We start from the raw sequence: 12,127 nt of genomic DNA, 5'->3' as shown, positions 1-12,127 counted from the left end.
ATTTTGAGAAAATTTTTTATAGAAATAAAATATTGAGAACATTTTCTATAGAAATAAAATTTTGACAAAATTTACTATAGAAATAAAATTTTGAGAACATTTTCTATAGAAATAAAATTTTTACAAAATTTTCTATATGAAATAAAATTTTGACAAAATTTTCTATAGAAATAAAAGTTTGACAAAATTTTGTATAAAAATAAATTTTTGACAAAATTTTATATGGAAATAAAATTTTGACAAAATTTTCTATAGAAATAAAATTTTTACAAAATTTTCTATAGAACTAAAATTTTGACAAAATTTTCTATAAAAAATAAAATTTTGACAAAATTTTCTATAGAAAATAAAATGTTGACAAAATTTTCTGTAGAAAAAAAAATTTGACAAAATTTTATATGGAAATAAAAATTTGACAAAAATTTTTATAGAAACAAATATGTTACAAGATTTCTATAGAAATAAAATCTTGACAAAATTTTCTATAGAAATAAAATTTCGACGAAATTTTCTATAGAAATAAGTTTTTTACAAAATTTTCTATAGAAATAAAATGTAGACAAAATTTTCTATAGAAATAAAATTTTGACCAAATTTTATATAGAAATAAAATTTTGACCAAATTTTATATAGAAATAAAAATTTGACAAAAATTTCTATAGAAATAAAATTGTGACAAAATCTATATATATATATAAATTTCAAATTATGTTTGTTTATTTGTTTGTTTGTTTATTTGTATGTTCCGGGTTGGCGCGAAAACGGCTGAACCGATTTACTTGAAACTTTCAGAGATCGTGGGGGGCACTCATGTGCTGAAAATAGGGTACCTCATTTTTTGACATATGGTCGCGGAGAGGAACCTCCCCTTTGTCCGACTTTTTGAAAATTAGACCAAAGTTGACCGATTTGCTTGAAATTTTCATTGAAGATTGGTGTTGGCATCTAGACAAAGATCCGCTACTTTTTATTTCGATATTTGGTTGGCAAACAGACAAAAATCCGCTACATTATTTTTCGGTATTTGGTCGGGGAGGGGGACCCCCCCTTTGCCCGAATTTGTTTGTTTGAATGTACAAACAAAACTAAACTCCCTCGACTGAAATTTTACGGAAAAAATGGGTTATGAAATTTATATCAGGTTCTCGATTTAAAAATAAAAGGGCATAGGGAGACATCCGCTTCTCTTATGTACATACAGAGAAACAATTAAACTTTTACCGAGTTACTTGACTGGGGAGAGGTTACGATAATAATAGGTGATATCTGATTTTGTGATATTTGGACGGAAGAGAGGCCGCCCCTTTAGGCTTATAATTTGCTTGACATTTTCTGGGACCTTTACAAAACATACGCGTTTCGACATTTGGTCGGGGAGGAGGTCCTCCTCTACAACTGAAAAAAAAAAAGTTTTCTTGAAATTTACAAAATCAGTGGGGGAAGGTTATGAACAAAGAGGCAACCTTCCTTGACCCACACTTGAAGGAAAGTTTCTAGAATTTTCAGGAAAGTTTAGGGGTGCTATTCACTACGGTGTTTGTCGATATTGTATCGGGGAAAGTGACGTCCCTTTAAAACAATAGAGCAAAATTTAAACATCGCCGATCTACTTGAAATTTACAGGGAACATGGGAGGAGGTGATCAAATTTATACATGACTTTTAAATTAGTATATGATTTTTCGATATCTGGTTGGGGAAGGGGAAAATTGAAATAAACTTTGTGGATTAACTTCGATAGAATTTATAGGAACCATTGAGTAGTTGCGAAATTAATATAGGATACGTGATAGTCCGATATCAGGTCGGAGTGGAGTGAAGGTGGGGAGAGGGCTCACTTTTGTCCGTTTGTTTTGGTTTTCTTGAATTGAAAGTAGAGGGTTGTCCGTAAATGGGAACTCGGTACATAATTTTATGATTTTTGCACAGGCTTCTGCCAGACTTCTTTTTAGTAACGAATTTAAATTTACATGAAATTGGCAGCCAACGTAGAGGGTGCATCATTTTCCAACATTTTAGCAAATGTTAATGTGGTAAAATTTTTTACTACTTTTGCTTTTTCCGATTTATTGGATGGGACACAGTAATTCTTTGTATGTATGGTATTATAATATAGTGCTTAATTTTCACATATGTTGAGGAGAAGGATACCTTTCCTTGACAAACCACACTTAGGTTAGGTTAGGTTAGGTGGCAGCCCGATGTATCAGGCTCACTTAGACTATTCAGTCCATTGTGATACCACATTGGTGAACTTCTCTCTTATCACTGAGTGCTGCCCGATTCCATGTTAAGCTCAATGACAAGGGACTTCCTTTTTATCGCCGAGTCCGAACGGCGTTCCACATTGCAGTGAAACCACTTTGAGAAGTTTTGAAACCCTCAGAAATGTCACCAGCATTACTGAGGTGGGATAATCCACCGCTGAAAAACTTTTTGGTGTTCGGTCGAAGCAGGAATCGAACCCACGACCTTGTGTATGCAAGGCGGGCATGCTAACCATTGCACCACGGTGGCTCCCGCAAACCACACTTAAAATTCACAAGAAATATCGAAGATTGTCCAACTACTTGAATACAAAACATTATATAAACAATTTGGAAGAAAGGGTACACCCTCTCCTTAAGACGAACCGTTTTACATATGCATTCCCGCCGTATTTGTACCTATAAACGAAAAATCAAGTAGTCCGATTTGTTTAAAAGAATTCAAATCTTTTTGAATTTGTTTTCAGCACGAAGGATATAGTTGACTAAGTTAACGCAAAATGTTCCTCAAAATACGCTTCGGAAGGCGCAGCGAAGCGGGCCGGGTTACGCTAGTGTTCTATATAAATAAAGTTTTGAAAAAATTTTCTATAGAAATAAAGTTTTGGCAAAATTTCTATAGAAATAAAATGTTGACAAAATTTTCTATAGAAATAAAATTTTGACAAAATTTTGACGAAATTTTCTATTGAAATAAATTTTTTACAAATTTTCTATAGAACTAAAATTTTGACAAAATTTTCTATAGAAATAAAATTTCGACGAAATTTTCTATTGAAATAAAATTTTTACAAATTTTCTATAGAAGTAAAATTTTGACAAAATTTTCTATAGAAATAAAATTTTGACAAAATTTTCTATAGAAATAAAATGTAGACAAAATTTTCTATAGAAATAAAATTTTGACAAAATTTTCTATAGAAATAAAATGTTGACGAAATTTTCTAATGAAATAAAATTTTTACAAACTAAAATTTTGACAAAATTTTCTATTGAAATAAAATTTTTACAAAATTTTCTATAGAACTGAAATTTTGACAGAATTTTCTATAGAAATCAAATGATGACAAAATTTTCTATAGAAATAAAATTTTTACAAAATTTTCTATAGAACTAAAATTTTGACAAAATCTTCTATAGAAATAAAATTTTGAGAAAATTTTCTATAGAAATAAAATTTTGAGAACATTTTCTATAGAAATAAAATTTTGACAAAATTTTATATAGAAATAAAATTTTGACAACATTTTCTATAGAAATAAAATTTTGACAAAATGTTCCATAGAAGAAAAATTTTGACAAAATTTTCTATAGAAATAAAATTTTGTCAGAATTTTCAATAGAAATAAAATTTTGAGAAAATTTTCTATAAAAATAAAATTTTCAGAAAATTTTCTATAGAAATAAAATGTTGACAAATTTGTGAATAAAAATAGAATTTTGACAAAATTATCTATAGAAATAAAATCTTGACAAAATTTTCTATAAAAATAAAATTTTTGCTAAGTTTTCTATAGAAATAAAATTTTGAGAAAATTTTCTATAGAAATAAAGTTTTGACAAAATTTTCTATAGAAATAAAATGTTGACAAAATTTTCTAACAAATATAATTATAGCAAAATTATCTTAGAAATAAAATCTTGACAAAATTTTCTATAGAAATAAAATGTAGACAAAATTTTCTATAGAAATAAATTTTTGACAAAATTTTCTATAGAAATAAATTTTTGACAAAATTTTCTATAGAAATAAAATTTTGATAAAATTTTCTATAGAAATCAAATTTTGACAAAATTTTCTATAGAAATAAAATTTTGAGAAAATTTTCTATAGAAATAAAATTTTGTCAATATTTTTATTTTTACAAAATTTTCTATACAAATAAAATGTATACAAATAAATGTATAGTTGAAAAGAGAACATCTCTGGGAGGGCGTTTTTTGAAGTGCTTTTAAAGTTGTGCTTTTAACACAATCTTTGGATCCAAGTAAACATTTTTTGAGTGTAAGTTTAAAACTAGATAGTATTTAAAACATGCCTTTGTTTTAACAAAGCCGCATCTTTAGCTCAGATTCTTTTCCAAAATCCTTAAGGACAAGTCAAAATCTTTGGATTCAAATATAATTATTATTCGGGTGTGTTAAATCAGTGAGTGAGTTAAATCTATTTAAACTGATAATTATCTAAATACGTTATATTTGATCTCTCTCTCTCTCTCTCTGTAAAAGAACGCGGATTTTCATCTTAAATGTTTGGGATAAATACACCTTTTTTGGTCGAAATTGACAGCTTGCTTGCCTCTTCTTATCTAGTCTTTTTTGTCAATTAAAAGTTAATCCAAATTCCACATGATTTATTTGATTCCCTTTCCCCAACATATAAATAGATGAATAAAATTTGCAGCGTAATATTGTATGACACTCAAGCCTTAAAATTTCAATAGCGACAATGTGACTTCAATATCAATTAAACGAAATTCAAATAAATCGATTTTATGTTCAAAGTAAGAAAGTCAATGAACTTCAGAAAAAGGGAAATGTTTACTGTTTTTTTTTTTAACAAACAACAAGAAAACAGGAGAACCCCCTTCAGTAATACAATACAAACGTGAAATAGAATTTCAAAATGTTGATCATATGCCCATGGTTTGGTTTTTTTTGGTTTATTCAATTTGTTACAAATTAACAATAATATTAAAGAGGTGATAAATCATGGTTATGGCCCATTTAAAACACTTGTCATTATTTAAATGTTTTGACCCATTATTTTCTACAACCCAAACGATTCTACAAAATAGTCGCCTGTCAACCTGTTCTAGGAAAACAAAAACAAAAAGGCATTCTTCATAGAAAAAATATAAAATAAAAATGTTTAGCACAAAATGTGTTAAGTTGCTATATGGATTGCTTTCTTTTGTCTTTTGTTGGTTTATTTATTTATATTTAGTTTTTTGTTTTGGCCTCATACAGCCACCAGAAAAAGAGCAAACAAGCATCAGCACCATAGATCTCTGGCGGTAATGGCAATGCTAACATAAATCTTTCATCAACCAAATCAAGCAAAGCACCCTGGCTATTGTTTAGGGGCTATAAGCTAACCAGCGGGTGGCTTATTGGCCTGTTTGCTATACTCTTTTTGTGTTGCGACAATAACTCAAAATTTGGTTACGTTTTGCTATGGTGTGTCACAGTATTTAAAGATGTTCTAGTAGAAATGAATTAAGTTGTATTCTCTTAAGCCCAAAAAAAATATATATATTATCGCACATGCGGCTTATAGAGATTTATACTCATTTACATTTTCTTAAAATAAAACAAAAGTTTTTTTTTTTTTGAAAATTCTTTCAAAGATAATTTTAATCTTCAGAAAGGAATCTTTTTTACACCAAACTAATTCCCACCAGTAGGAAGATATGTGAAATTTACAATTATGTGACTTTTTTGGGCATAACATAATTATCGATCAGTACATCTGCCTTTTCTTTGTACATGAACAATACATGGTGTATAACTATTTGTAAAAATTATAAAAAAAACAACATTTGAGAGGATTGTTTGTCACTTTTATTTGCTTTAGAAAACCAATATGTTATCAATGTTTGGCAATGGTAAAGTCGCAAATAATAAATACCATATTTCACCATATACTTATGTGAAGATCAATGAACTTCTTTCTTTGAGTAAAACGAAAAAAAAGAAGACAATAATTTCAAATTTTAGAAAAGTGTACTTACTTTCCTATGTATTTGTCTTTTAAGGTGTTGTCTGTTAAGATTAAGAACACAATACAATAGGGAATTTATTGTGAAGTACATGTATTTTACTTTCTATAGTTTGTGTCTTAAGTCTTTTGTTTGCCATAGGCATATGGTGATCTGGAAATGTGTTATGGGTATTACAGCAATGTGCATGTGTATAAACCCCTAATGTACTATTGCGATTAAATCAAAATCCCGATTTTAATCTTTGGATAAAGCGCCCTAGTCTTTGTATATAAGATTTTGAAAGTCTAGTTTTTATATAAAAAATCTCATTCCTGGTGAGCTCATCCAAAAACCCGCGTAACACAGAAACGTTTGGGAGAATTATCAGTATGAAATTTCAAAGCAAATATGGCAGTTAATATGTTAGGGTTAAATTTTCACTAACTAATAACTTGAATGAACTAAAACAAGTATATACGGCCCTAAATTCGGCAAGGCCGAATCTTATGTACCCGCCACCATGGATTACGTAGACGAACGGACATCGCTAGATCGACTCAGAATTTCACAACGACCCAGAATATATACTTATACGTACAACGTACTAGGTTATGTTACACTAGCCAACAGTCGTTTTGTGAATTGGTTCTAGCATAATTTTTCTCATTGATTTTGACCTACTAAACACGAAAATGAGTTTTAAAAAATTTTCTGTCGATTGGTTTTTGAGATACAAATTTGTGAACTTTTTTTTTAATTTTTGGAGGTACACTTACAATTTTGAGCATATCTTTCGTCTTCAAAAGTTCAAAAATTTGTATCTCGAAAACCAATCGACAGAAAATTTTTTAAAACTCATTTCCGTGTTTAGTAGGTCAAAATCAATGAGCAACATTATGTTAGAACCAATTCACAGAGAAAAAATGCTAACCATTGCAACACGGTGGCTCCCCACAACGTACTAAGAAATAAGATTTTGACAAATTTTTTCTATAGAAATAATACTTTGGAAAATTTTCTAAAGAAAAAAATTATATAGAAATACAATTTTGATAACATTTTCTGTAGAAATAAAATTTTGACAAAATTTTCTATAGAATAAAACATTTTCAATAAAAATAAAATTTTGCAAAATTTTCTAAAGAAAAAAGTTGTGACAAAAGGTTCTAGAGGAAAATAAATTGACAAACTTTTCTATAGAAAAAAAATCTTGACAAAATTTTCTATAGAAATAAAATTTTGACAAAATTTTCTATAGATATAAAATTTTAACAAAATTTTCTATAGATATAAAATTTTAACAAAATTTTCTATAGAAATAAAATTTTGACAAAATTTTCTGTAGAAATAAAATGTTGACAAAATTTTCTATAGAAATAAAATTTTGATAAAATTTTCTATAGAAATAAAATTTTGACACAATTTTCTATAGAAATACAATTTTGACAAAATTTTCTATAGAAATAAAAATTTGACAAAATTTTCTTCTGAGTATGAGTTGTAGACGGCTAAATTTTCTTTAATTTGAGTAGCACTAGGATCAAATAGGTCAAAGAAGACGAAAGATATGCTCAAAATTGTAAGTGTACCTCCAAAAATTAAAAAAAAAGTTCAAAAATTTGTATCTCGAAAACCAATCGACAGAAAATTTTTTAAAACTCATTTTCGTGTTTAGTAGGTCAAAATCAATGAGAAAAATTATGCTAGAACCAACTCACAGAGAAAATTTTGTTATTTGTGACCTAGTGTTATGTTAGGTTAGGTGGCAGCCATGTATCGGCTCACTTAGACTATCCATTGTGATACCACATTGGTGAACTTCTCTCTTATCACTGACTGCTGCCCGATTCCATGTTAAGCTCAATGACAAGGGACTTACTTTTTATAGCCGAGTCCGAACGGCGTTCCACATTGCAGTGAAACCACTTAGAGAAGCTTTGAAACCTTCAGAAATGTCACCAGCATTACTGAGGTGGGATAATCCACCGCTGAAAAACTTTTTGGTGTTCGGTCGAAGCAGGAATCGAACCCACGACCTTGTGTATGCAAGGCGGGCATGGTAACTATTGCACCACGGTGGCTCCCTACAACGTACTAAGAAATAAAATTTTGACAATTTTTTTTCTATAGAAATAATACTTTGGAAAATTTTCTAAACAAATAACATTTTTGGCAAGATTTTCTATAGAAATAAAATTTTGACAAAATTTTCTAGAGAAATAGAATTTTGACAAAATTTTCTATAGATACAAAATTTTAAAAAAAATTTTCTATAGAAATAAAATTTTGATAACATTTTCGGTAGAAATAAAATGTTGACAAAACTTTCTATAGAAATAAAATTTTGACAAAATTTTCTATAGAAATAAAATTTTGCAAAATTTTCTAAAGAAAAAAGTTGTGACAAAAGGTTCTAGAGGAAAAAATTGACTAACTTTTCTATAGAAATAAAATTTTAACAAAATTTTCTGTAGAAATAAAATTTTGACAAAATGTTGTATAGAAATAAAATTTTAACAAAATTTTCTATAGATTTTCTATTTGACAAGATTATCTATAGGAATAAAATCTTGACAAAATTCTCTATAGAAATAAAATTTTGACAAAATTTTCTATGGATATAAAATTTTAACAAAATTTTCTATAGAAATAAAATTTTGACAAAATTTTCTGTAGAAATAAAATCTTGACAAAGTTCTCTATAGAAATAAAATTTTGACACAATTTTCTATAGAAATACAATTTTGACAAAATTTTCTATAGAAATTAAATTTTGACACAATTTTCTATAGAAGTAAAATTTTGACAAAATTTTCTATAGATATTAAATTTTAACAAAATTTTTTATAGAAACAAAATTTTGACAAAATTTTCTGTAGAAAAAAAATATTGACAAAATTTTCTATAGCAATAAAATGTTGATAAAAGTTTCTATAGAAATTAATTTGACAACATTTTCTATAGAAATAAAATTTAGACAAAATTTTCTATAGAAATAAAATTTTGACAACATTTTCTATAGAAATAAAATATAGACAAAATTTTCTCTAGAAACAAAGTTTTGACAAAATGTTCTATAGAAATAAAATTTTCAAAATTTTCTATAGAAATATTTTTTTTTTTAATTTCTTAGATGTTGGTAAAATTTTCTTCAAATTTTGGTACAATATTTTTGGCACGAGTGGCAATAGTGATCATGAAGGGGCATCTTAAATTGGATTTCTCGCAACTACATTAAGTTTTGATTAACCCTTTCACTACTGATGCCCACTACAGAGGAAATTCGAAAACGACACCAAACTATTTTTTTAAATTAAATTTTATTTTAAATTAGAGGCTTAAATCTAAATAACCTATGAATTATTTCTATATTGGTGAGCACTAAAATGCATTTCTATGAACTTATTTAACAATAAACTAAAAATACGAAATTTAGAGACCATTTTTTTACTGTATGTCTTTAGTTAATGGACATTCATACAAAAACTATTGCTGGTATTTTTTCGAGTTCCTTTTTGTATTTTTTCTCACACTTCGAAATATATAATAGGCCAAATAGCGTTGATATTCGAATGGCCATTTGGTCACAACTGAAGGGTCATGTTTTCAGAATAAACTCATATAGCTCTTGAAGAAATTGATTTAGGTCCTCAAAATTACAATTTTTTGTTTTACATGCTATTAGTGCAAGTTAAAACAGAAGAAAAATTAATGTTTTTAAAATTTGTTTTATTTCGGTAGTAAAAGGGTAAAAAACATTTAATAAATTAATTGATCTAATTAAAATTATAAGTAAATCAATTAACGATTCGTTTAATTAAAAACTTTTACCAAATCAAATAACATTTTAATTTAATTTAAATCAATTAAATTTTTAATTTAATTTAAATTATTTTTTGTGTGAAAAACAAAAATCCCATTAATGGACCCACATGGAGGCTAAAGTTTAAGTTATACAAGGTTAAAATTCGAAATTTTAAGCTATCCACTATCTTTGGCAATACGAATATGTTATGTTTTGCTTAGAGGAAAAGGAGAAATATTTCAAAAATTCTTCTTTTATATATAACAAATATTACTTATACGTTATAGTCTTGTGGCACTTTTTTCGTTAATATTACAATAAGTCTTCGATTCAGTTATTTAAATTTCCCCCCCCCAAAAAAAAAAAAAAAAAAAAACTCACGCAATCAGCAAACATTAAAATGTCTTACAATTTTGTAAATTGTATATGAAAATTAAAAATTTATTTACCTTCGGGCTTTAAATCATTTTGTGTAGGCTTCACAGTCTCTTGAGATGGAATTTCTTTTACAATGCCATCTTTTTCCTCGACCACTAAAGGGGTTTGTTCCAACATCAGCTTTTCATGTTCAATGGGAGCAGATTTCTTTTCATTCTCCAAGGAAATATTTGACGTTTCGATCATAATTTCTTTGGCAATTGATTCATTATTTTCTAAATTTCCATTTTCTAAACCCATTAGTGGGGATGCTAGAAGTAACCCCAAAAGGGTAACCCTTAACACATTTAACATTTTAGCAAAAATTCTTTTAAATAATTTTTAAAGTTTTTAATTTAAAAATTCACACGCATCACCAATTGTGAAATTGTTTTCTTTTTCTAAAAATCACTTCTTTTTCTTTTCAAGAAAATACCGAATTGTGGACAGAGGATAAATTTTCCGTTCCAAAGCACCAATTACGTTCAAGGTTCGCGATTATCTGAAAGACTGGACGTTGACAATGTTATGTCTACAGTTATGTATGGTCTTCGGTCCCACATTGTCGTTTGGCGAAATATCGTGTGTGCTTTTTTTGCTCTGGCTATGCTTATGATGTGCCTGTCGCTTCTTTGCACATTCTTTTGGGTAAGCAATCGAAGATTGGCGAAAAAGTGTCCAGAGAACAAGAAACGTAGGGAGAGATCAGAATGAAATCGGAATCAAAAATAAACAAAAACGACGTGGATTGTATTTTGACTTTGGTTTGTGGTCTCCTCGATCGGTAAATTTCATCGACAACAACATTCAAATGATAGACCACAAACGTACTCACGTACTGGATTGCCGGGATTGGGGTTCTTTATGTTCTCTTTGACTGACTTGACTGGTAGACATTTAGTGGGCTTAGTTGTTTTTGTTTCCAAGAGTTTCTTGTCATTAAGTCAATTACAACAATTTTGGTATTGATTTGCGTATGCCAAACATATTTAATACAGATAATTATTATTAGAAGTGCGTGGCAGGCATGTCGTTATGGCTTGGTGTCGATGGCATTGTGTGAATAGTGATTGGTTCTTGTGTAAGATAAAATGTTCACTGCTCTCCATGAACCTTTTTATATGTCATAAGGGTATATAAAGATTAATACAATTTACTGGGTTAGCGGATCTTTTTATAGTAAATTTTGTATTGATCTCTTCTGGCTCATAGTCAAGTAGGAAAATAAAGAGCAATTTAGTATTTTGGCTCATTGCCACAAATTAAAAGTTAAAGTTGGCTAAAAGATAAAATTGTGAGTAGGGTTTCAGGATATTGGATTACTTTGTATTTAATGCTTTTCTTGGGTATAGAAAAGTGTTACAATTACTTATTTTGATGACTACAGGAACCCAGCAAAAACAGGGTCGGCAAAAAATGTTTTTTTGCATCCGAAAGTTGAAGTAAAAACCAAACGTTTTCGAATCGAAAAATTTTATACTCAAAAAACCAATGTCCCTAATATAAATCCAGTTTGGCTGGATTTATATTAAAAAAATTCTTTCTTCAGAAAAAAGTTTTTGGCCAACGAAGTTTTCTTCTATTTGTAAAGCTAGCGACAACTTTAAAAATAAAAGAAATCCAAATAAATCTTTTTTCTGGTGCCCGTCGTAACGCTTGTTTGACAAAAATTTTCTATAGAAATAAAATTTTGACAAAATTTTCTATAGAAATAAAATTTTGACAAAATTTTCTATAGAAATAAAATTTTGACTAAATTTTCTACAGAAATAAAATTTTGACAAAATTTTCTATAGACATGAAATTTTGACAAAATTTTCTATAGAGATAAAATTTTGACAAAATTTTCTATAGAAATAAAATTTTGACAAAATTTTCTATAGAAATAAAATTTTGACAAAATTTTCTATAGAAATAAAATTTTGACAAAATTTT

General features: G+C 28.0%; 1 protein-coding gene across 1 annotated transcript in view; it reads right to left on the bottom strand.

The window, feature by feature from the left end:
- Positions 1-10,688, bottom strand: part of l(2)k05911 (CLIP and Tryp_SPc domain-containing lethal (2) k05911) — a 33,010-nt gene extending 22,322 nt beyond the window's left edge. The window contains exon 1 of the mRNA XM_075298028.1: positions 10,225-10,688. Within this exon, the coding sequence (XP_075154143.1) occupies positions 10,225-10,507 (283 nt within the window). The 5' untranslated portion in view covers positions 10,508-10,688. The remainder of the gene's footprint in view (positions 1-10,224) is intronic.
- Between the last annotated feature and the right edge of the window lie 1,439 nt (positions 10,689-12,127).

This window comes from Haematobia irritans, chromosome 2 (genome assembly GCF_050003625.1).
Source record: "Haematobia irritans isolate KBUSLIRL chromosome 2, ASM5000362v1, whole genome shotgun sequence".
Classification (NCBI taxonomy): domain Eukaryota; kingdom Metazoa; phylum Arthropoda; class Insecta; order Diptera; family Muscidae; genus Haematobia; species Haematobia irritans.
This window is presented reverse-complemented; position numbering and strand designations above follow the sequence as displayed.